This window comes from Panthera uncia, assembly GCF_023721935.1.
Source record: "Panthera uncia isolate 11264 chromosome B3 unlocalized genomic scaffold, Puncia_PCG_1.0 HiC_scaffold_1, whole genome shotgun sequence".
In the NCBI taxonomy this organism is placed as follows: domain Eukaryota; kingdom Metazoa; phylum Chordata; class Mammalia; order Carnivora; family Felidae; genus Panthera; species Panthera uncia.
In genome coordinates this window covers 13459701-13482801 of record NW_026057582.1, presented here as the reverse complement: position 1 = coordinate 13482801, position 23101 = coordinate 13459701, and the positions used below count along the sequence as shown (strand labels likewise).

Genomic DNA, 23101 nt, shown 5'->3' with positions numbered 1-23101 from the left:
TGATGAGAAGGAAAATATTTGCAATGTCTTCAATGTGTCTCTCCACACACCGCTTGTTAGTTGCAAGGGAAGAAAAGATAAACAGAATACATTGGAGAAACTGGACATCTTCCCTAGTGGCAAAAATTAATACCATCTATGAGAGACAGATGGTCATTGTGGGCCTCCAGACGTGGCCCCCAACGAGGGACAGGCCACCTAAATGGTATTCTGGCTCAGAATGCTTAACCCCAACATCAGGCAAACACAAAACAAGGACCATTCTTAAAAATCTAATAGTGAAGGCCTTTGACAAAATTCAGCAACCTTTCTTAATAAAAACCCTCGAGAAAGTCGGGATAGAAGGAACATACTTAAAAATCATAAAAGCCATTTATGAAAAGCCCACAGCTAACATCATCCTCAATGGGGAAAAACTGAGAGCTTTTTCCCTGATATCAGGAGCAAGACAGGGATGTCCACTCTCACCGCTGTTGTTTAACATAGTGTTGGAAGTTCTAGCATCAGCAATCAGACAACAAAAGGAAATCAAAGGCATCAAAATTGGCTAAGATGAAGTTAAGTTTTCACTTTTTGCAGATGACATGATATTATACATGGAAAATCCAATAGACTCCACCAGAAGTCTGCTAGAACTGATACATGAATTTAGCAAAGTGGCAGGATACAAAATCAATGTACAGAAATCAGTTGCATTCTTATACACTAATAATTAAGCAACAGAAAGACAAATAAAGAAACTGATCCCATTCACAATTGCACCAAGAAGCATAAAATACCTAAGAATAAATCTAACCAAAGATGTAAAAGATCTGTATGCTGAAAACTATAGAAAGCTTATGAAGAAAATTGAAGAAGATATAAAGAAATGGAAAAACATTCCGTGCTCATGGATTGGAAGAATAAATATTGTTAAAATGTCAATACTACCCAAAGCTATCTACACATTCAATGCAATCCCAATCAGAATTGCACCAGCATTCTTCTCGAAACTAGAACAAGCAATCCTAAAATTCATATGGAACCACCACAGGCCCCGAATAGCCAAAGTAATTTTGAAGAAGAAGACCAAAGCAGGAGGCATCACAATCCCAGACTTTAGCCTCTACTACAAAGCTGTCATCATCAAGACAGCATGGTATTGGCACAAAAACAGACACACAGACCAATGGAATAGAATAGAAACCCCAGAACTAGACCCACAAACATATGGCCAACTCCTCTTTGACAAAGCAGGAAAGAACATCCAGTGGAAAAAAGACAGTCTCTTTAACAAATGGTGCTGGGAGAACTGGACAGCAACATGCAGAAGAATGAAACTAGACCACTTTCTCACACCATTCACAAAAATAAACTCAAAATGGATAAGGGGCCTGAATGTGAGACAGGAAACCATCAAAACCCTAGAGGAGAAAGCAGGAAAAGACCTCTCTGACCTCAGCCATAGCAATTTCTTACTTGACACATCCAAAGGCAAGGGAATTAAAAGCAAAAATGAATTACTGGGACCTTATGAAGATAAAAAGCTTCTGCACAGCAAACAACCAACAAAACTAAAAGGCAACCAACGGAATGGGAAAAGATATTTGCAAATGACATATCAGACAAAGGGCTAGTATCCAAAATCCATAAAGAGCTCACCAAACTCCACACCCATAAAACAAATAATCCAGTGAAGAAATGGGCAGAAAACATGAATAGACACTTCTCTAAAGAAGACATCTGGATGGCCAACAGGCACATGAAAAGATGCTCAACGTCGCTCCTCATCAGGGAAATACAAATCAAAACCACACTCAGATATCATCTCACACCAGTCAGAGTGGCCAAAATGAACAAATCAGGAGACTATAGATGCTGGAGAACATGTGGAGAAACGGGAACCTTCTTGCACTGTTGGTGGGAATGCAAATTGGTGCAGCCACTCTGGAAAGCAGTGTGGAGGTTCCTCAGAAAATTAAAGATAGACCTACCCTATGACCCAGCAATAGCACTGCTAGGAATTTACCCAAGGGATACAGGAGTACTGATGCAGAGGGGCACTTGTACCCCAATGTTTATAGCAGCACTCTCAACAATAGCCAAATTATGGAAAGAGCCTAAATGTCCATCACCTGATGAATGGATAAAGAAATTGTGGTTTATATACACAATGGAGTACTACATGGCAATGAGAAAGCATGAAATATGGCCCTTTGTAGCAACATGGATGGAACTGGAGAGTGTTATGCTAAGTGAAATAAGTCATACAGAGAAAGGCGGATACCATATGGTTTCACTCTTATGTGGATCCTGAGAAACTTAACAGAAACCCATGGGGGAGGGTAAGAAAAAAAAAAAGAGGTTAGAGTGGGAGAGAGCCAAAGCATAAGAGACTCTTAAAAACTGAGAACAAACTGAGGGTTGATGGGGGGTGGGGGGAGGAGAGGGTGGGTGACGGGTATTGAGGAGGGCACCTTTTGGGGTGAGCACTGGGTGTTGTATGGAAACCAATTTGACAATAAACTTCATATATTGAAAAAAAAAAACTAATAGTGAGGGCTGGGCTAGTTCCTCAAAATTTCCATGTTATAAAAAGCCAAGAAAAAAAAAAAGTCTACAGAAATGTTCCAGATGAAAGGAGTCTAAAGAGACATGGCACCCAAGACTAATTCCTGTATTAGATGAGGGATGATGTGTTTAAGGACATTATCAGATCAAATGACGGTACCGGAATATAAACAGTAAATGAGACAAAAATATAGTATCGGTCTAAGTTTACGGTAAGTGTCCTGTGGTTTTAGGTTCAGAGCAGTGAGAGGAGGGCATAGTGGTAGAAAGGGCCAAAGGGTTAAAATGTCAACAGTAAGTGCATCGAGGTAAAGAGTATACAGCTCTCAGTGTTATTTTTATTTTGCAGTTTTTTGTAAGCGCTAAATTATTTCCCCAAAAAGGTAATTTTTAAAAAGCCAATCCAACATGTTCTGGCCCCTATCTCCAAAACAACAGGTACTCCTCTGTCTGTCTCATCTTCCTTTTCCCTCTTCACTAGAGCATTCTAAGCTCAGAAACATCTTCATGTGCAAAAAAACAAAAACAAAAAACGAAAAAACCACTCCTGATCCCCAGGCACTCTGGACTTACTGAAAGACTTCTACTTACACTGTCACACTTTCTCAAGGTTTGGTTTGCCTTTGACCACTCCAGCCTGGCCTCTGCCTCACCAGGTACCGAAACTGGTCTTGCAGGTTGCCAACTCCAAGGGACACTTCAGTTACTACCTACCTGACCTTTCCAAGGTGTTGACCACACCCTCTTCCTGGAAATAATCCCCTTCTCCTTGTTTTGGATCAGATACCTTTGACTTTCCTCCCGCCCCTCCCCGCCTCTAACTTCTTCTGCCATTTCCTAACTCTCTCCCTGACTTAAATGATTGCGGTTCCTGAAGGTTCTCCTTCCACTCTGTCTTGCTAGGTCATCTCATCCATCCCCAGGGCTTCAAACACCATCTACATGCGAACGGCTCCCAAATTTATTTCTCCAGCCCACAGCTTTCCTCTGAATTCCGTATTCACGCAGCCTGAATGCCCGGATATCACAGATTGAAATTTCTCAAACGTAGCATTTTCAGACGTGAACTCTGGCTCTCCCCCAACCCCAAACCTTCTCCTCAAGTCTTTCCATTTCAGTAAAGTGCCACTTCTGCTCATCTAAGTCAGAAAATACCGATCAACAGTTGGATGTTCACATTACAAGCAACATTTTTTTCTTTATGTTTTTCAATGGTTTCAAACTTCCCTACAATAAACATCCTATTACACTTATGAATACATTAAAGAACCAAAATCTTTCTTTGAAACAGAACAAGACAAAGATGTGCTTTATAGTCTCTATTTTTGTTCTTAATTTTGATTTTATGAAGTCTAAAAATTAGTATTAACTTTCATATTACCAGAAGTGTTTGGATTTACTGAAGACATCACAGAATCAGCTTCTATCTAGAAAAGAAGAAAGAAAAGCACATATAATTTCATCAAATGTTTTCACAGTGGGAGTTCTTAATTCCTGGGGTGTGGAGAAGGATTATATTTTATGAGAAACAAACTGTGTTGAGTCTAGCAGACAACTAATATCACAGGACAAGACAGCTGTAATAGAAATTTTATTCTTCCATCTGTATCTAGGGTGGCGGGGGGGTATGGGTGAAACAGGTGATTGGGGATTAAGGAGGGCACTTGTGATGAGCACCGGGTGTTGTAGGGAAGTGTTAAATCACTATATTGTACACTTGAAACTAATATTACACTCTATGTTAACGAACTGGAATTTAAGAAAAAAATCTTTAAAAAAATCAATAAAAAATTAAGTGGCATTAAAGCAAGAAATATCTATATACCTATATGACACAATATGCTAATCTGCTACAGACCCTAATGGCCCCAATACTATTCCATTGACCAACATAGTTTAAGCATATACCATCAACTTGGCTGTCACATGACCTAAAAGCTAACTTTTCAATTTTAGACAAATACAAGCAATTGTTGCAATGAGCTCTATGGCTTTTTTACCTCTTTTTTCCTGATTATGAAAGTAATATGTAGAAACCACAAAAAATATATAAGATCGTGAAGAACATTTTTTTAAATTTTATTTATTCATTTTTTTTTTATGAAGAACATTTTTTTTTTATTTTTTTTAACGTTTATTTATTTTTGAGACAGAGAGAGACAGAGCATGAACAGGGGAGGGGCAGAGAGAGAGGGAGACACAGAATCTGAAACGGGCTCCAGGCTCTGAGCTGTCAGCACAGAGCCCGACGCGGGGCTCGAACTCACGGACCGCGAGATCATGACCTGAGCCGAAGTCGGACGTTTAACCGACCAAGCCACCCAGGCGCCCCATGAAGAACATTTTTAAAAACAGCCGTCCAATGAGAACCACTATTAACATTTGGCCTAGTCTGCATTTTTCTTTTCCTATGGCTTTTTAAACATGTTTCAGAACATACCCTATATAAGTGTCAGGAAACTGTTTTCGCTATATTATTAAAATATAAGCACTTCCCTTTACTGTTACAAGGGCATTATAAACATTATGGAATGAGAAAGTTGGCAATACCTGACATAGTTTCTCTACCTTGGATTCCATGCCCTGCACTTTCCTGGTTCCTCCTGCCCCTGCCTACCCTTAACTGTCGGTACCCCCAGTGGTCCACTGCCTTTCACGCTGTGTAACACTGTTTTGGGGCAATGCCACCCAGGCTCATGATCTAGCACCTGTAAACTGAGGAGTCCACAAACTGTCTCCAGCCCTTACCTCTCAATTCCTCACCCAGTTCCAGACTCCTACATTTACAAGCGGTGGCACAATCTGAGAGCCGATCTTTATCACCATAACCTCAACACTAGCATAATAATGAGTGAATTCACTTAGGATGCTCAGAGCCTCCTTAAACTTAATGTGCCCCAAACTGAAGTCATTGACTTTCCTCTAAGCCTACTCCTTAATTTTCCTACTTGGTGGCATCACTATTGCTATAGTCCTGGTTTCACACCCCTCTCTTAACCACCAACCACATCAAGTCATCAGGGCAGATCATCTCCCAACACCACAAAGTGCTTCTGGACACCTCATATCAGAAGAGTCTAGCTAGCTCTTCCAGTCTAAGTGACGCCTAGACTCCTACTTTACACTAGGATTTCAAGACCCTCTTCCTTGTCCCTTTCACTTTGGGTTCTTTCTGTTCTTCTCCATCTCAGTATTTATCACAGAGTTTTATAAGTCTCTTTACACTAAACCGTGAACTGCTTCACAACACGGACTATATTTTATTCGTCTTTATATCTCCAGCAACTAGCAAGTGTTCATTTTATTAAACAGGAACACTTAACAGATTTCATTGTGTAAACAACTGCGTGAGTGTATAAATGATTTATTACATTCCATGCATTCAATAAATATTTCATTTGCTCAAAAGCAATATTCAAAAATAAAACCCTAGGGGTGCCTAGCTGGCTCAGTCAGGAGTGTGCGGCTCTTGATCTCAAGGTTGTGAGTTCAAGCCCAATGTCGGATGTAGGGACTACTTAAAAATAAGATCTTTAAAATTAAATAAAATTAAACCCCAAACCTCAACCCACTATAAAAGTAAAAATCTGCTACATTTCACAGAGGGTGCACATTGTCATTTAACAAAATGACTGACACATACAAATGATTGACAGGTGTACCGGTGACTTTACTGCTTAGTCATTTGCAGTCAAAAGACATTTGATTAAAAAATAAAAGCCAAGGGGCACCTGGGTGGCTCAGTGGGTTGAGTGTCCATCTCTTGATTTCGGCTCAGGTCATGATCTAAGAGTCCTGGGTTTGAGCCCCCCATTGTGTTCCACCCTGGGTATGGACCCTGCTTGAATTTCTCTCTCTCCTTCCCCCTATCCTTCTCCCACCTTCTCAACTACTCTTAAAAACAAAACAAAACAACAAAACCACCAAACCTCAACCAGGCATGAAAATACAAGTAAAAATCTGTTAAATCTCATGAACTGTACATATATATGTATGTGAGCACGTCACTGCACTTGTCATTCAATTCCTCACTTATAGTCTAAAGTTAAAGCCAATTAAGTAGGCTCAAGGGTGATCAAAGCAAAATGAAACCAGTTATCTTTCCAGCAAGGTTAAATACAATGCTTCAAAGCCTGGGCCCATTGAGCTGACCTGATTTGGAATTCTAGCTGAAATACCTGCAGGTTAACAGGAGAGCTGCAATTTCTGGGAGTCAGCCCTGACTACCGCTCTGAGCTCCGTGATCAGCTTCTCAGTAACCAAGCATCTGCTAGTAGGTGAACCACCTTGAGCCCACCTGATCCGTTCATGAGACATATTTGTATCAGCAGAACTTATTTACCATGAAGTGGTGATACATTCAAGCATAATGAAGGACGGAGACATGAGATATCACCTGGTCCCTGGCTTTGCTGGGCTGGTAATCTGACAGGCAGAGCCCGCTCATGAGGAACAGCTGGGCCAAAGTGATTGCCAAGCTGTTTGGTTTAAGAAGGGCACGAGGGAGGGCATTCCAGAGCCCTCTGTTTGATGGCTGCAAATGAATTTCTTAAACCTGGACAAGATCTTGTCTCTGATGAATTTCAGTTCAGCACCTTAACAAGAGGGATCCATCTTTAGAATGAATGTAACAAAGGGAGCAGCACAAAGACAAAGGGGAACAGGAAATTTGCCCTCCTAAGGCAGGACGTTCCTTGAAGCTCAGTTCAACTCTCATTATTAGTGAATGAGGGCAAAGTTTCCTGGAGAATAATATCCAACAAAACTTCAAATTACCTAGCAATTGTACTTCCAGGAATTTATTCCACAGATATACATCCACAAGAATAACCATATAAAAGGATGCTCATCACAACGTTTGTAGGAATGAAAAGTAATGGGGCAATCTAAGTGACCAAAAACAGGAAACTGGCTAAAAAGAATACTATGCAACTACTTTTTAAAACATGGTGATGACGGGGCGCCTGGGTGGCTCAGTCGGTTAAGCGTCCGGCTTCAGCTCAGGTCACAATCTCGCGGCTTGTGAGTTCGAGCCCCGCGTCAGGCTCTGTGCTGACAGCTCAGAGCCTGGAGCCTGTTTCCGATTCTGTGTCTCCCTCTCTCTCTGACCCTCCCCTGTTCATGCTGTCTCTCTGTCTCAAAAATAAATAAATGTTAAAAAAAATTTAAAAATAAAATAAAACATGGTGATGTGTGGGGTGCCTGGGTGGCTCAGTTGGTTAAGTGTCAGACTCTTGGCTTCGGCTCAGGTCATGATCTCATAGTTCGTGGGTTTGAGCCCTGTGTTGGGCTCCATGCTGACGGTGAGTGGCATGCTTGGTATTCTCTCTCCCTCCCTCAAAATAAATAAACTTAAAAAAAATTAAAGTTCAAAAAAAACCACAGTAAAACATGGTGGTGTGTGCTCTTTTGTTAAGTGAAAATAAACAAAATAAAACAGGCATACAATGCATCCACTTTTTCAATAGAATGCCAAGCATGTTATGCACTGGAAATTTTGAATGATGCATAAAAAATTGTAAATGATAACCCCTGAGGAGTGGGACTCTTTGGTAGCAAAGAGATTTTATATTCAACTTCATACTTTGCCTGGATTGTTTGAATTTTTTGACCATATATGTTTTATAATTTAAATGAATTCCTCCTATTACCAATGCCCTCCCCCCAGCCTTCCGTCTTGACACCTTCCTAGCATCTTGTACTTATTATTAGTAACCAGTGGTGCGTTGGCTTCATGAACTTGAATTCATCCCTGAGTTAGGTTATTTTTTTTATTTTTGTTTAATGTTTGTTGGAGCATGAGCCGGGGAAGGGCAGAGCAAGAGAGGGACACAGAATCTGAAGCAGGCTCCAGGCTCTGCTCTGAGCTGTCAGCACAGAGCTGACATGGGGCTCAAACTCACCAGCCATGAGATCGTGACCTGAGTGGAAGTTGGACACTTACTGGACTGAACCAGCCAGGCATCTCTCATCCCTGAGTTAGGTTCTTAAAAGTCAGCACTGGACATATCTCTGAAATTGCTCTGAAAGGCAGTGATTTCCTTATAAACATCCTAAACTAGCCACTGCGCTTTACTTACAAACTACCCCAACTGTATTGTCTACCCATTCCCAAATATAGGAAGAAAGCTCTACCTTGGTGGGCTTGTACCCAAACAGCATTACAACAGCCACTTTAAAGTCCTCTCTGCTTAGATAGCCTTTGTTATCTTCATCGCATGCTTTAAACACCTAAAGAACATTAAATATCTTCAGTTAGATGGAAACCGTTTGTTTATTATCTTTATTACTAGTTTATGTAGATCTCCAAAATCTAAAACTCAGCTGAGCAGGAGGGTTCAGCAATGGAGTTTGATTATTCTAATTTTACTTCTCCAAAATTCTTAATGTGCTAAAATTTACCCCCCCCCCCCAAAAGTGCAAACGACTTGATCAATCGCTAGACTGACGCAAATTAATTCATTTAAACCACCGGGGTAAATTCTACCTAAAATTCAGTTCTAGAATTAGGAAGGTGAGGTAGATACTGGGTAGAGGTTATTATTAATAGACTACGTAGCGGGGAAAAGAAGGAACTTGGAAATAGCCAGAACACTGGACAGGGAGCGAGAAGCCTTGCAGCTCTAGGCTCAGTCATTAACTATGACACTTTAGAAGGCCAGTTCACTCCTTGTCAGTGCAACCGAGCTGAGTGAGACCCAGGCAGGTGACGGAAATGAGAGTTCTTGGTCAAGTTAGAATCCGAGTACCAGCTCTCCGGACACCTACTTTCACCCACTTCTTGTGTTCTGAGGGGTTGGCTTCCCACGTCCGTGGTCGGGCCCCAGCCTCAGAAAAAAACATCGCGACAGCCACAACCGAATCGGGATAGCAGAACCCGCGACCTCCGAGACCAGAAGCCGGCAGCTGCAGACCTCTGGCCAAGCTCCCCGCAGCTAAGGAAGCCGAACTTGGCCGGACACCCCCAATGTCTTCTCCCATTGGACGACCTGCTAGCCACTGGCGTTGATCCAGCAATCCTATTGGCCAGAGGCTTTAGGCCTGTTTCCTTGGAACAGCCTATGGCAGAGAGGTTCCGGAGCCCGCCCCCAGCGTTGGCTCCGCCATTCTTTCCTCCTTAACTCCTCGCGCGCGGATGGCATCCCGCTCACCTAGGTCCTGCTTCAAAGTCTCTTGCAGGATTCCTTCCATGTTTCTGCCCCCCACACCTTGCAATAAGTAACTTTGGTAATTTTTATCTATGGCACTGTGGATAACATTATAGCATTATAGGAAACACAAAAATGTGAACAAAGCATAAAAGCAACCAAAGAGAAACAAGTCCATGATTCACGTGTGGATCGGCTATTCATTGGGGTCGAGCCCTCCAGGGTAGTCACTATGTTTGTTTTGTCCTCCCAATAACCCAGGCACCTAGCACGATGCCGGGCACAAAGCAGACGTTGAGCAAACGAGCCAAGTCCTTGGGACGTTTCCACAGAGTTTTTCACTCAGTCCTCTGGGAGCGGTGCCTAGTTTGAAAGAAAAAAAAAAAAAACTCTGAAAATAGTTATCATAAACATGATATTCAAGGAATATGGGGAGTGTTCCGTTTTGCAAGTTTGTTTCAGACCTCGCTTCCGGCAAACCAGTAAGATTAAACACACACCTGTTTCAAAGAAACAGGCATTCGCGGTTGAGGGTGATGGGAGCTCATTTAACCTTTTCCTTTACAGCAAGTTTTACAAGCTTGCGTCCCCAGCGAGCCCCCGCTCCTGTGAGGACACAGATCTCAGCCCTCAGCTGATCCTGTACCTTTAAGTAAATACCCCCTGCCTCGAGCTCCAGGCAGCCTGAAGCTCTCTATGAGAACCCCTGTAAAGGGGATGCGTTTTGTTAATTAAGAGAGGAGAAAGAAGACTTAATTTTCTCTCTCTTCCTTTTAGGACAAGTGGTCAAGTGGTGAGACGAGAGCTGGAGGCTGCGGGGGGGAGAGGGGGGCTCCCTTCCACCCCTTCCAGCAGGAAGCGCCTGTAGCCCCTTAGGACACGGCGGTCTTTAGGACCCAGCGGCCGGCGTCCCGGAACGGGAAGGGGCAGGGCCAAGAGGTGCGAGCCTCGGCCGGGAGGGTTTAAACCGCGCGCAGGCGCGCGCCGCGGTTGAGAAGGCGCGGATCTTGGTGGCTGTGGGCCGTGGAAGTTTCAGGTGCGTGTTCGACTGTTGCGGGAGCCGGGCCGGCGAGACCCTGCTCCTTCCGGCCTGGTCGCGGTGCTGGGGCTCTGGTCCCGGGAATTCTGCGGCCCGGCGGGGCGGGAGGTGGAATCTGAGAGAAGCGGGGGTAGCTGGGCAAGACCCTGGGGAACGTCCCCTCCCGGGCCTCGGCTTCCTCAATCCGAGAACCTGTTGGGCGCCGCGGAGAGCAGGGTCCGGCGGGGAGTGTGGGTGTGAGGGGTCCCTGCGCTCGGGTTCTCACTTCGGCTTCTCCCCGCGGTAGGTGGGTGGTGTCCGCAGGTGGTGATGCTGGCGCGGGTGGGGGCGCTGACCCTGTATCAGGCCCTGAACTTTCCTGGGCTCGGCTGCCCCCTCCATGAAGACAGTTAGTCGCGGGACTTCGCAGAGGCTTGGTGCGAGCGCGAACGGAGTTTATTCCCGGCAGAGCGCTTCGAAGGGTGCTTGGCCCGAGGTCGGCGCACGGAGGGGGTAGCCCCTGTCGTTACTGCCGCGGCGTCCCCCGAATCAGTCCGCTTCACTGCATCCCCACCGCCTCTGCCGCCTCACTCCCGGGGTCGTCTCCAAATTGTTCACCCCCAATTAGGGAACGTCGTGTACTAAAAGGGTAAGTCGAGGGGCGTCTGGGTGGCTCAGTCGGTTAAGCGTCCGACTTCCGTTCGGATCGTGATCTTGCCCGCGTCGGGCTCTGTGCTGACAGCTCGGAGCCTGAGCCTGCTTCTGATACTTTTTCTTTCTCCCCCTTCTCCTCTCCCCCTCTCCCTCTCCCGCTTGCACTTGGTATCTCTTTCAAAAATAAATGTTAAAAAAAAAAAAAAAAAGTTGGACCAGGGTACTCCCCCTGCTTATCAAAGCATTTCAGTGGGCCCTCTCCCTTTAGACTGAAATCTAGAATCTTTAACACTTGATTTAATTCCCCACTCCCTTCATCCAGAACTACTGCCTGCTTTGCCCAAATCCTTTTGTCTGCTTTAGGAGCTATTACAGCTTTGTTCCCACCTCCAGGCTTTGGCAAGTTGGATTCCCTCTACTTGGAATACCACCTTCCGCTGGGTTTTTTTCATGCTCCAGATCTCACTTAAGTGTTATTTATCCAGAGAGTATTCCAAAGTAATTATGTCCCTGTTATTCTCTGCTACTTGAAAAATGCTGTGAGTGTCTGGAAAGACAGCTTGTTTTTTCTGGGTTCTTCTCCTCCCGCCCAAATATTAGTCCTTGTAGGGCAAAAAGAGTTTGTGTTAACTCGTTATTCCCAGTGCTTGGCCTATAGTAGCTGTTCGATAAGGATCTGTTGTACGAGTGAATTCTGGGAGGTCTGTATGATACTTTATGGATACACACTTTTTGGAGGAGGAAACTGTCTCAGCAGTAAAGTAACCTGCCCAATTGCACATTGACCACCTAGTAATGACTGGATTTGAGATGGGGGTCCATGTTTGCCTAGGGGTGGCCCACACAGGGCCTTTGTTGAGAAGCCTGACCCCTATACTCTCCTGAGGGTCTGCACATTCTGCAAGGAGCTGCTGGAGTGCAGAAAAGATACGCCCCAGTTGGGTCTGGTGTGGTGGGGTTGGGGGGGGAGAGGAGGAGCTAGCAGCCTTGAGAGGAGTATGCATTTGCATCCACAGCCCTCCCCACCCCCCATAAGAATCTCTAGTGTTCGCAGTTAGCATTGGGTGGGAGAATGTGCGATTTTCATCCTCCTTGGCAATGTAGCCTAATGCTGTTTGCCCTATTTCCGTCAGTATTTTGGTCACACGTTTGCCTGCACCCTCCCCAGTTTTTGTCTCCCTTGTAATACCAGCACTGTTGTTGAAAGTGTGCATTAGAATACAATTTCACGTGAATATTTAAAACTAAGCTTTATTTTGGTGTAAATGAAACGAAGTTAGAAGGTACTTTGTGGTTTAAAAAAAAAAAAAAAAGTCCTGGTGCCTGCAGAAGAGCCCAAAGTCTCTTGAGGCATTTCTGCAACACTACAACTCTGTCAAAGAGACAGGAATGGAAAAGGGAGGTACTTCTTTATTGTTTGAGTTATTTTGATTTAATGTTCGTTTTTGAGAGCGAGCATGTGCGTGCATGAGCAGAGGGGAAGGGTCAGAGAGGGAGAGAAAGAAACCCAGGCAGGCTCTGCACTGTCTATGCAGAGCTCAGGGGTTCGAACTCTCAAACTGTGGGATGACCTGAGCCGAAGTCCAGAGTAGGATGGGTAACAGGGCCACCCAGGTGCCCCAAGGGAAGTACTTTTATAATGTGATGTTACTGTTGTTCGTGTCCGTCCCAGTCACCTTCACTTCGGGAAACCCTGCTCTTTGCAGACCCGAGTGGATGTTGGGTCTCAGAATTGGCCCATCTGTATTGCAGTTGTCTCATTTCTGCGACACCATTTACCCGAATTGTGATGTCAGACCTGTGCCGGTCACTGCCCAGGGAAGACCAACGATAAACAATTGAAGGATTCTTCTTGGGTTCTATCTTTGTAACACTATAACTTGATAACAAAATGGCTCGGAGAATGCCTGTGTGGCAGAGAAGTAAAATTCTGATACTGGAACCAGACCGAGTCCTCCAAAGTAAATTCCTGATCTTGAAGTTTCAACCACTCCTCATCAGGCTAAACACCTTGATTTCATGAAGAGCTTGGTAACCTGCTGGATGTAATGACTTGTTATGTTTTGTGTTTTTTTTTTTAATTCCAAAGGTGTTTTGCCTTTAATGATTAAACAGCTCTACTTTAAAAAAAAAAAAATTTTTTTTTTAATGTTTATTTTATTTTTGACAGAGAGACGGAGCACGAACGGGGGAGGGGCAGAGAGAGAGGTATACACAGAATCTGAAACAGGCTCCAGGCTCTGAGCTGTCAGCACAGAGCCTGACGCGGGCTCGAACTCACAGACCGCGAGATCATGACCTGAGCTGAAGTCGGATGCTCAATCAACTGAGCCACCCAGGTGCCCCATAAACAGCTCCTACTTTTGAGTGTGAGCCAATTTAAAACTTAAACCATGTGTACAGCAGATAAAAACTTTTTTTTTCTTTAGAAAATGTCTTTTTCAAAACTTTATGCCTATTTTTGGGGGAATGGTCTTTCTCCTTCCTCCCTGTGTTCTAGCAAAAGTAGATCAGAATAATCCTGAAGTTTGCAGTTTTACCTACTTTTTCTAGAACACTTCAGGATTCAAAATAGCTGGGTCACTAAAGAGGAGTATCTTCCCTACAGAGTTCTCTGGACTCTTAAATTCAACTTAATTTAGATGTAATTCATCTGGGAGAGGAATAGTTGTAGGCTCTAAGGTGTCTGCATACAACTTAGGCTGGAAGCTGAACCCTTTCTCACCTAAAAACTGTTCTAGAATAAGGAATTGAAAAAGAACAGCCTCTGAGGACTCTTAATTGAAGATTTTATTACTAAGTGCCTAGCTTTACTGCTGTTTGAGAATTCATTGAAAGCTAGAGCTAAAGGTTCTTCCTAAGGAGGTGGTCCTATTAAATTTTTTAAAGTCACAAAACTGGGCACAACAGTCATTCCTTCAAGGTTCCTTCAGTTCAGAGTGAATTGTGAGAGCATAAATACCTCTATCCAGCAGCCTCCAAGAGTCTAGAACACAAGAGAAACCAAAGTTGAAATTAAAACAAGATTTTAAAAATCTGAGCTGGTTAAATGTGTTTGGTAGTAAGTGTCTAAATAGCTTTCATGAGGAAAACATGGCTAAGATCCTGTTAACTCGAATAGTTCTAACAAGTTTGGTTATCTGGTTTCTTTCTTTTTTTTTAATTTTTGAAGGAGAAAGAGAGCATGAGCGGGGAGGAGCAGAGAGAGAAGGAGACATAGAATCTGAAGCAGGCTCCGGGCTCTCAGCTGACAGCACAGAGCCCGACGCAGGGCTTGAACTCACGAACTGTGAGATCATGACCTAAGTTGAAGTCAGATGCTTAACCGACTGAGCCACCCAGGCGCCCCTGGTTTCTTAACTCTTAGCAGACTAGAAACCATATAGGGGAAAAGCCTATTCTCAGTTCTAACAATTTAGAAGTAGGCTGGACAGAGCACTTTGAGAAAGCAAAAGACTTAGACTCGGAGTCTAGGGCCACTAGTACAAGAGCAAAGCGAGGTCTACAGTCCCTGGGGCTTTGTAAAACAGCCATAGTAGGTGATATTAATAGGTACCCTGAGCTCTGAAGGAACAGGTCAAATCATTGTGTAAACACACTGCTTTAAAAACACCTCAGAAATAGGTAAATTATAGGAGAAACTTAGCTTAACTGGTCATTAATTGAAAAAATGAGAGGCACCTGGGTGGCTCATTGGGTTGAGCGTCGACTTCAGCTCAGGTCATGATCTCACGTGGGTTTGAACCCCACATTGGGTTCTCTCCTATCAGTGCTGAATCCTTTTTGGATCCTCTGTCCCCTTCTCTGTGCTGCTCTCTTGCTTACGCATGTATGTGAGTGCATGTGCACTCAAAAAAAAATTTTTTTTTAAAGAAATTGTGATAGGTGATAAATACCTTAAATACATCAGCTTGATAGCCATCTGGCTGACTCATTTGGTAGAGCACTCAACTCTTGATCTTGGGGTCATGGATTCAGGCCCCACCTTGGTTAAGGGCCTACTTAAACCTTTTTAGCTTGAAACCTGAAAGTATAATTATTTGCAAGTTTTTTGGTGTAGAATTAAGGTTTTGGGGATTTTGGGGGAAGGGCTGGGGGTCCTGTGAACAGAGTGCTACAGTCCACGTTGGTGTACTCGGATATGTGACCTCAGTTTCTTAAAAAGAGAAATGTTGACAATTTGAGCACAGACTCTTAGGTTCAGTTTGTCTTTGGGTCTTGTATGAGAATGGTTTTGGTTTTTGGTTTTTGTTGTTGTTGTTGTTGTTGTTTTTAAAAGAACCCACTAAGGAGCTGTCCTTGAGCTATCTGGAAAATGTACTTAGATAGGTCTTTACACATGAATTGGTGAGATTTTGTAGGTAGCAAAACCAAAAGTAGTTCATGTGTTTTCCTCTTAAAATAGAAATTGGGGGCACCTGAGTGGCTCAGTCAGTTAAGTATCTGGCTCTTAATTTTGACTCAAGTCGTGATCTCAAGATTGGTGAGATCGAGCCTGCCTGGAGTTGGGCTTTATGCTGACAGCGAAGCCTGCTTGGGATTCTCCCTCCCTCTCTGCCCCTTCCCCACGTGTGTGCACTTTCTGTCTCTCTCTCTCCCCCTTTCTCTTTCAAAATAAACATTTTTTAAAAAGTAGAAATTCGACTCTGGTCGAGTAAAGGAGTGTTTTGCTTCAGCATAAGTTCTCTGCAGACTTTAATAGTTTGATGTAGGTCAATGCCAATATGATGGCTGGGTCCTCATGGTAGTAATTCTATATAATGTATATACAGAATTGATCATTTGACACGGTCTTGAGAATTTTGTTAAGCTTAATGGTAAGTAGCTTTAGGGGAGTAGGAATTGCTAAAGTCCTGTGGGCTCCATGCTTGGGTGAAGGATAAATTTGTAAACTCCAATTTAACCTCAAAAATTTGAATAGTCAGAATTACTCTTGAAATTCATTAAATTATCTTAACCTCAAGCACCCACCAGTTTAAAAGATTCAGGGTCAAGAATGAACATTTTGATTTTTGAAGTTTGGCCCCCACTCTTTTCCTCAGGCTTCCAAGGACAAGGTCTGGGTCGAAAGGAGAAGGTGAGTAGGATTTTTGCTGTCACTCTATTTGCCAAAGTCCTGTAGCAAAATCTGGTAACGTGTGTCTGAACACCTGCAAAACAGCTGATGTTAGTTATGTGGTTCAGCATCTGAGTGTCAAGTGTGCTGTGCGTGTTGCAGAAACTCACACTGACAGGGAATTTGAGAGCAAGTTTGTCAGTGGCCTAGAGAATGGAAAAACAGTATTTGTCTTTTATTTCCAGAACTATGTCTCAGGAAGGCGATTATGGAAAGTGGACAATATCCAGTAGTGATGAAAGTGAAGACGAAAAGCCAAAACTAGACAAGCCCTCTACTTTTTCCCTCCCTCATGCTGGGCAGGGAGCAGCAAATGAGCCAAGATACACCTGTTCAGAGGCTAGGAAAGCTGCCCATAGAAGGAAAAGATCACCCGTGAAATTCAGCAACGCAGATTCAGTTTCAGAAGTTTCACCTCCCAAAAGGCAAAGGAGTGGTTCCCAGGAAGACCTAGGTTGGTGTCTCTCTAGCAGCGATGATGAGCTGCAACCAGAAACCCGGCAGAAGCAGGCTAAGAACATTGTGGTCAAAGAGGAGAGAGGCATCTCTTCTAAAGACAGTGCTGCCCAAAGACCTGGAAATCCCACCCCTCCTGCACACCACAGGCTCGAGGACGAGGACGAGGAAGAGGAGTATGAAACTTCAGGGGAAGGCCAAGACATTTGGGACATGTTGGATAAAGGGAGCCCCTTCCGATTTTACCTCACTAGAGTCTCGGGCATTGAGCCAAAGGATAACTCTGGAGCCCTCCACATCAAGGGTAAGTGGATGCTGGGTGTCCAGGAGCTGTCAGACTGCACTTAAGAGGGTCCCCCATGGCAAAACAAGGAGGGTAACCCAGAATGGTCTCCAAGAACCCTCGTTAGCAGTCTTCGCTACTTTCAGGGGAAAAAAGCATTTTGACAAGCAAATGCATTAGTTTGACTGTAAGCTGTTTCCTTGGGTCAGGAAATCATGGTGTTGTTCCATCCAGTTGGAATATTTAGACAATTCTAAACATTGTGTGAACTTGTAAAGATGAAACTTAGTACTTTCATGCAATAGCAAATGCTTGACAGCAGTTCTTTGGTCCGTGGATGAGCAGTGGTAGAATCTCCTAAAACTTAATGCAAATTCGGGCTTCACCCAGGTTCATTGAGTCCCACTGTGGGAGCAGGACCTGCGATGTGTTAAGAAGCTTTTCAGGGGATTCTAATACCCAGTCAGGTTTGAGAACCACTGCTTGGAAGCCAGGTCTTGGTTCCTGGTGAAGAATTAAAAAGAACACCAGCAAAAAAAAAAAAAAAAAAAAAAAAAAAAAAAAGAACACCAGCATGCAAATAGATTGCAGTTCTGAATCCAAAGATAGTTTTTGCTTGGTTTGCTTATTTCCCAGGGTGTCTCTATGTGATGTTATGATGTGTATGTATTTGGTCTTCGTTCCTGGTTGTACTTGGTTTTTGTCCCAGGCTCCTCCAACAGCTCTAAAGTAATAAAGGTCAAGGAAGGGTCTTCAGTTACTCGTAACAAGCCCCTTTCAATCACTCCTGGGTCAATGAGGTGACTTTTGGAAATCCCTAAGAATAGAGGACTGATTGCCAAGGGGAACCAACTGTGTCATTAAAGTTGGAACTTTGAGTCCTGCCCCTTATCTCCAAGGAAGTGGGGAGAGGCTGGCGGGCGTTCATCACTAATGGCCAATGATTTCATCAGTCATGCCTGTCTAATGAAGCCACCATCTTAAAAAAAAACCTGTGAAGAGGTTTGGAGAGCTTCCAGGTTGGTGAACACATGGAGGTGGACGGGACACACCCCTTGCCCCATACTTTGCTCTATGCATCTTTCATCTGGCTGTTCCTGAGTTGTATCCTTTTATACTAACCTAGTAGTCTAGTAAGTAACACGCTTTCCTGAGTTCTCTGAGGCATTCTAGCAAATTCTCAAAGTCTAGGAGGGGCGAAATATGGGATGCCATCAAGAAATTGCAGTACATTCCTTGTATATACCTCTTTCGTAAAGATAGCTTCCTTAAGGGTACTGCTGAAATCTTTGTACCCCAGCATGTTGCTGACACGTGACAGATAGGAAGGACTCAATAAGCATGGGTCCAATAAAGGAGCCTATTTTTAATCCTCAGACAGTTTGATGGTTAAGAGTACAAGTGCTGAAGCCAGATAGCAGCCTGGCTTCAGATTCTGACTGGCCCTTCCTAGCTCTGTGGCCATGAACAGCCTTCTAAGGGGAGATGACCCCTCCACAAAGGGGGAATGACCAACTCCACCTCCACAAAATCCACTGTCAACACCATGGACATGATAAGAACAGTACTTGGCACCTAATAGGTCCTGTACAAATGCGGCAGTTGGTGGTAATGACCGTGTAATTCCTCTCCTGGTACAGTTTATGAGAAGTGACCTTTTTGATCTTACTTGAAGTCTAGTTGGAAAGATTGAGGTGGGACCCCTTAGAGATGAGCTGGAATGCTAGAAATGAGAGCTTGGAGTTGTAGGTGAGGAAGTAGGTGCTCTCAGGCTGCAGAAGACGGTCTTGCTAGTCGTGGGTTGGGAGGTTTCTCAGAGAGGGACTTGAATATTGAAGGAGATAAAAACTAGAATCTGGAAAGAACAACACATGTCGTTATTGTCGTTATTGGCAATTTCTAGAATTGATCAGTCATTGTGTTCTGAAATTGGAGGTTTTAGTTTTACGTTGTATTTTGTTAAAACTCAATAAATAGCTCAGAAATTTTCTCTTGAGTTTTAGGGAGCATTAAAGTCTAGTTTTGTAGTCATTGCTCAGTTCACTGTTCTCTCAGCCAAATTTTGACTGTCCATGACTAAATCAATTGTGATTTTTACCAGATTTTTATCATTTATTAGACATAAACATTTTGTCTTCTCAGATATTTTATCCCCTCTATTTGGGACACTTCTGTCTTCAGCTCAGGTGAGTTTATGGTGAAGCTTTTTCTTTGGATGAAAAGGATAAAGAACTTTACGGGAAAATATGAGGTCCTATCTCAGTCCTGTGCAGGGTCCCCAAGATGGCATATACCAGGAGCCTGGCACCAAGAGCCACGGTTTTGGTATCCAGCCATCAGCATGGAGCAAGGATGCCTCTGTCAGGAGAGCTTCTCGCTCTCCTGATACAAGGGTTACAAGGACTGGACAAGAAGTCACTTTGGAAATTCCAGCCTGAGAGACTTTTGGGGACACAGTTAATCTCCTGGGACTCTGGTCCCTGGGAAACCAGGGACCAAACTCCTGGGGAGGTTTGGGTAGGTGGGTGAAGGCCAAGTCGTTTGATTGAATTTAGAAAAGGGTTTCCTACACCTGCCAAAAAGAATGGAGTAGAAGTTACAGTTACTTCGGCATGTTTGATTGTTCCTCCTTTATAGAGCTGGTCCCCTTGTGTTGATGAATTACGTTCATGATTCCAGGCTCTCAGATAGAAAACCAGTCACATCCATGAAGAGAGCAAAGCTGTCTGAATGGTTTCTGCTCAGCTTGACCTCTGAAATCCTAGTCTCCAGATGGAACATGGGGTGAATTTGTGTTCTCTTAGCTAGACTGAGGTGCTAGGTCCAGGTAGAGGGCCAAGGATTACCAAGGCATGGGGAGGAGTCCCCACAGGTAAGTTCAGTGCAGAACTTGGAGTCAAGATAGAATTGTTATAAGCCTAGTGAGTGTCCAGTCCCAGAGGCCTATTCACAAAGCTAGCTCATAAGTTAGGCTGAAAGGAAATGTTCCTTTGTAAAAGGCCTCGTTTATAATTACCTAGGGGAAAAGGGATAAATCTGTAAGCCCTTTTACTTAAATAATCTGAGGCTGTTGAAAATACATAGTAAGACTATTTAGAAATACAAATACTGCCAAAGCATGCAGGATCCTTGCCTCAGACCCTGTTTTCTCACGCATTACTCCACTGATTCAGATCCCTTGCATTGGGTATTGCCTTCAAGATGTATTTTAGGTTTGAGTACTCCAGCATCAATGTCCAGGTTTGTAAATACTTGGAGTTTATTAGTCTAGAGTTGCCTTCAATTCAGTTGCCAAACTCTTCTCATTACAGATTGCTTGGCTGAATTACCCATAACTCCATTCCTTTTCTTTCCCTGTCTAGTTTAACTACTGCTTTGATGTGGACTGGCTCATAAAACAGTATCCACCACAGTTCAGGTGAGTACCACAATATGACTGATAAAATTGTAACTGTAATGGGACATTAAAACACAAGATTAGCATTTCTCAAGCAACTGTTGTTCATCTTAGAGTATCTTTTGAAACTATTAAGCATACAAAATCAGAGTTACGTAGGGAAAACAGCATTTGTTGAGCTCTTCTAACTAATCACATGCATTCCTAATACAAATTTTTGCATTTGTCTTGTTGTGTCCAGAAGCACAGAAGGACAAATGCCAACCTAAATAAGAGAACTTTGACATTAGTGTGAAGGAAAAGATCATTGCGACCTGCTTTCTAGACTTGGAAGCATGCCATGCTGCACTTAGCACAGCAGTGTTCAAAGAATCTTTGCTTTGCAAATGATGATTCCTGTAGTTGAGGAGCTAATGAAGGGAGTCTTAGAACCTTCCTTTATCCAGATTATGGAAGTGATGGATTTTTCAGTGTTGTTCACAGTTCCTTAGCCCGGTGTTAGGCAGTGCAAACAAAATAAAGATAGCATCACACAGTGACCTGCCACCTGTCTTGTTTCTGACATTCACCTAGCAGAGTCCCATAGCAGCAGGTGGAATGGAGGAATGTAGGAATTTTCCTACAGGAAAATGACTGTAAGGGTCCTCAAAGTCCTTGGTGCATTTAGGACATTAGATTCTGGAGACCTCTAGTAATAGTAGGTAAAATGCTATTGAAATTTCCCAAGCGGCTTGGACCATCAAAAGCTTGTATTTGACCTGTGACACAAAGAATTAGTTTTAGCTGCATGTAACAGAAAAGCAAAAATAACTGTGGCTTAAATGAGAGGAAAAAACTTCTCCAGCCTAACAAGTCTAGATGGTAGACATTCGTGGTCTGGATTTCGGGGCTGCCATGGTTCTCAGGGACTTAGCCACCCATTCTGTCTTTCTGTCCCACCATCCTGGTGCATGTCTTCAGATGCCTTCATGGTCCAGGATGGCACCCAGAGCTCCAGGTCACTGGTCTGTGTTCCAAGTGGCAGGAAGGAAAAAAGGACAAAAGGGCCACATCCCAGCTCTGCTCCCTCTGAGCAGCCTCCTAGAAGTCCCACACGACACTTAAATTTCATTGAGCTGCACTTGGTCACAAGATGATGCCTTGTTTCACTGAAACATAACCACCTCTCAATGAGTCTGCATCATGCCGTGGGCCTAGGCTTGTTCACTGTTGTATCTCCCGGGACTAGGATAGTACCTAGTACACAGGAGTTGAGTAAATATAAGTCTAATGAGGAAATGCTCTTTGACTTGGTCCAAAGGAAGGGAAAGAAAAGAGCATACTAGATAACAATAATTGTTTATCTTTTAATCTGTCTAAGCCTGAACCCATGAATACGGAGCAAACTGTGTTATTTTGGACCAAAGAGGATAATTAGGAATTTTCTGGAGTCACAACATCTCTGGGTCGCAACAGAGTTTCGGGATCAGGCCACGTGACCCCATTGTAAAGGTAACTGGTTAGTGAAGATGAACTCAGTAGTAGTACTCTGTTAGCTCTGTCCTCAGCTCCGTACTCAACTACCACTAAGGCCAGAAACACGTGTGGTAAGAAACTAGCATTCCTTAACTGGCCAAGAGTCCAGCTTTAGAAAAGATGTATTCTAAATACTTCTGATCTCCTTTCAGGAAGAAACCAATCCTGCTTGTGCATGGAGATAAACGAGAAGCCAAGGCTCACTTACATGCCCAGGCCAAGCCTTATGAAAACATCTCCCTCTGCCAGGTGAGCTACTTCTGTTTGCAGTCATGCTTACTCTGTTAGAAGGACATGTAGACATTGAGTCTGTCCACCCATCTAAGGGCAAGAATCTTTTCTCCTTCACCAACAGATACTTGTCTAGCCTTGGCTTAAAGGCTTCCTGGGATAACCTGTCTTGTGTGTGGGTAGCCCTGTGTCGGAAGGATATTTCTTTATGTTGACCTGGTATCTCAGTATTAGGTTCTCCAGAGGAACAGAACCCATAGGGTATGTTTGTGCAGAAAGACTTATTTTAAAAGAACTGGCTCGCATGATTGTGGGGCCTGGCAAGCCCAAATCTTGTAAGGGTAAGCCTGCAGGCTGGAGACTGAGAAAAGTAGATGCCACAGCTTAAGTCCAAAGACAGTCTGGAGACTGAATTCTCTCTGCCTTGAGGGAGTTGGTCCTTCACTTAGGCCTTCAACAGACTGGTTGAGGTCCCAAACAAAGAGTAATCTATTGCATTTGGTCTATTAACTTAAATGTTAACCTCATCTAGGGGCGCCCGGGTGGCTCAGTTAGTTGAGTGTCTGACTTTGGCTCAGGTCATGATCTCGCAGTTTGTGAGTTAGAGCCTCACTTTGGGCTCTGTGCCAACAGGCCTGAGCCTGGAACCTGCTTCGGATTCTGTCTCTGTCTCTGTGTCTCTCTCTCTCTCTCATGCGCTCGCTCTCTCATGCGCTCGCTCTCTCATGCGCTC

The 23101-nt window shown here is 43.7% G+C and overlaps 2 protein-coding genes across 14 annotated transcripts in view; one reads left to right on the top strand and one right to left on the bottom strand.

The window, feature by feature from the left end:
• The window catches only part of EFCAB11 (EF-hand calcium binding domain 11), a 159200-nt gene extending 148871 nt beyond the window's left edge, over positions 1-10329 (bottom strand). For 5 of the 11 annotated variants that reach the window (XR_007453623.1, XR_007453622.1, XM_049612341.1 and 2 more), the window contains exons 1-3: positions 9319-9515; positions 8686-8781; positions 3932-3977 (exon numbers count right to left, since the gene is read on the bottom strand). Coding sequence is in view for 9 of the 11 variants with exons in the window: in XM_049612341.1 (XP_049468298.1) it covers positions 3932-3977; positions 8686-8781; positions 9319-9393 (217 nt within the window). In the remaining 2 variants the exon portion in view is untranslated. Of the gene's footprint in view, positions 1-3931; positions 3978-8685; positions 8782-9318; positions 9519-9883; positions 10062-10198 lie in introns of those variants that run through there. The other 6 variants (XM_049612339.1, XM_049612337.1, XM_049612343.1 and 3 more) reach the window with 5 other exon arrangements.
• A 303-nt stretch (positions 10330-10632) lies between these two features.
• Positions 10633-23101, top strand: part of TDP1 (tyrosyl-DNA phosphodiesterase 1) — an 89266-nt gene continuing 76797 nt past the window's right edge. The window contains exons 1-6 of one of the 3 annotated variants that reach the window (XM_049612332.1): positions 11116-11365; positions 16413-16447; positions 16672-17246; positions 19368-19411; positions 20588-20643; positions 22290-22386. In XM_049612332.1, the coding sequence (XP_049468289.1) occupies positions 16676-17246; positions 19368-19411; positions 20588-20643; positions 22290-22386 (768 nt within the window). In that variant the 5' untranslated portion in view covers positions 11116-11365; positions 16413-16447; positions 16672-16675. Of the gene's footprint in view, positions 10735-11115; positions 11366-16412; positions 16448-16671; positions 17247-19367; positions 19412-20587; positions 20644-22289; positions 22387-23101 lie in introns of those variants that run through there. The other 2 variants (XM_049612333.1, XM_049612331.1) reach the window with 2 other exon arrangements.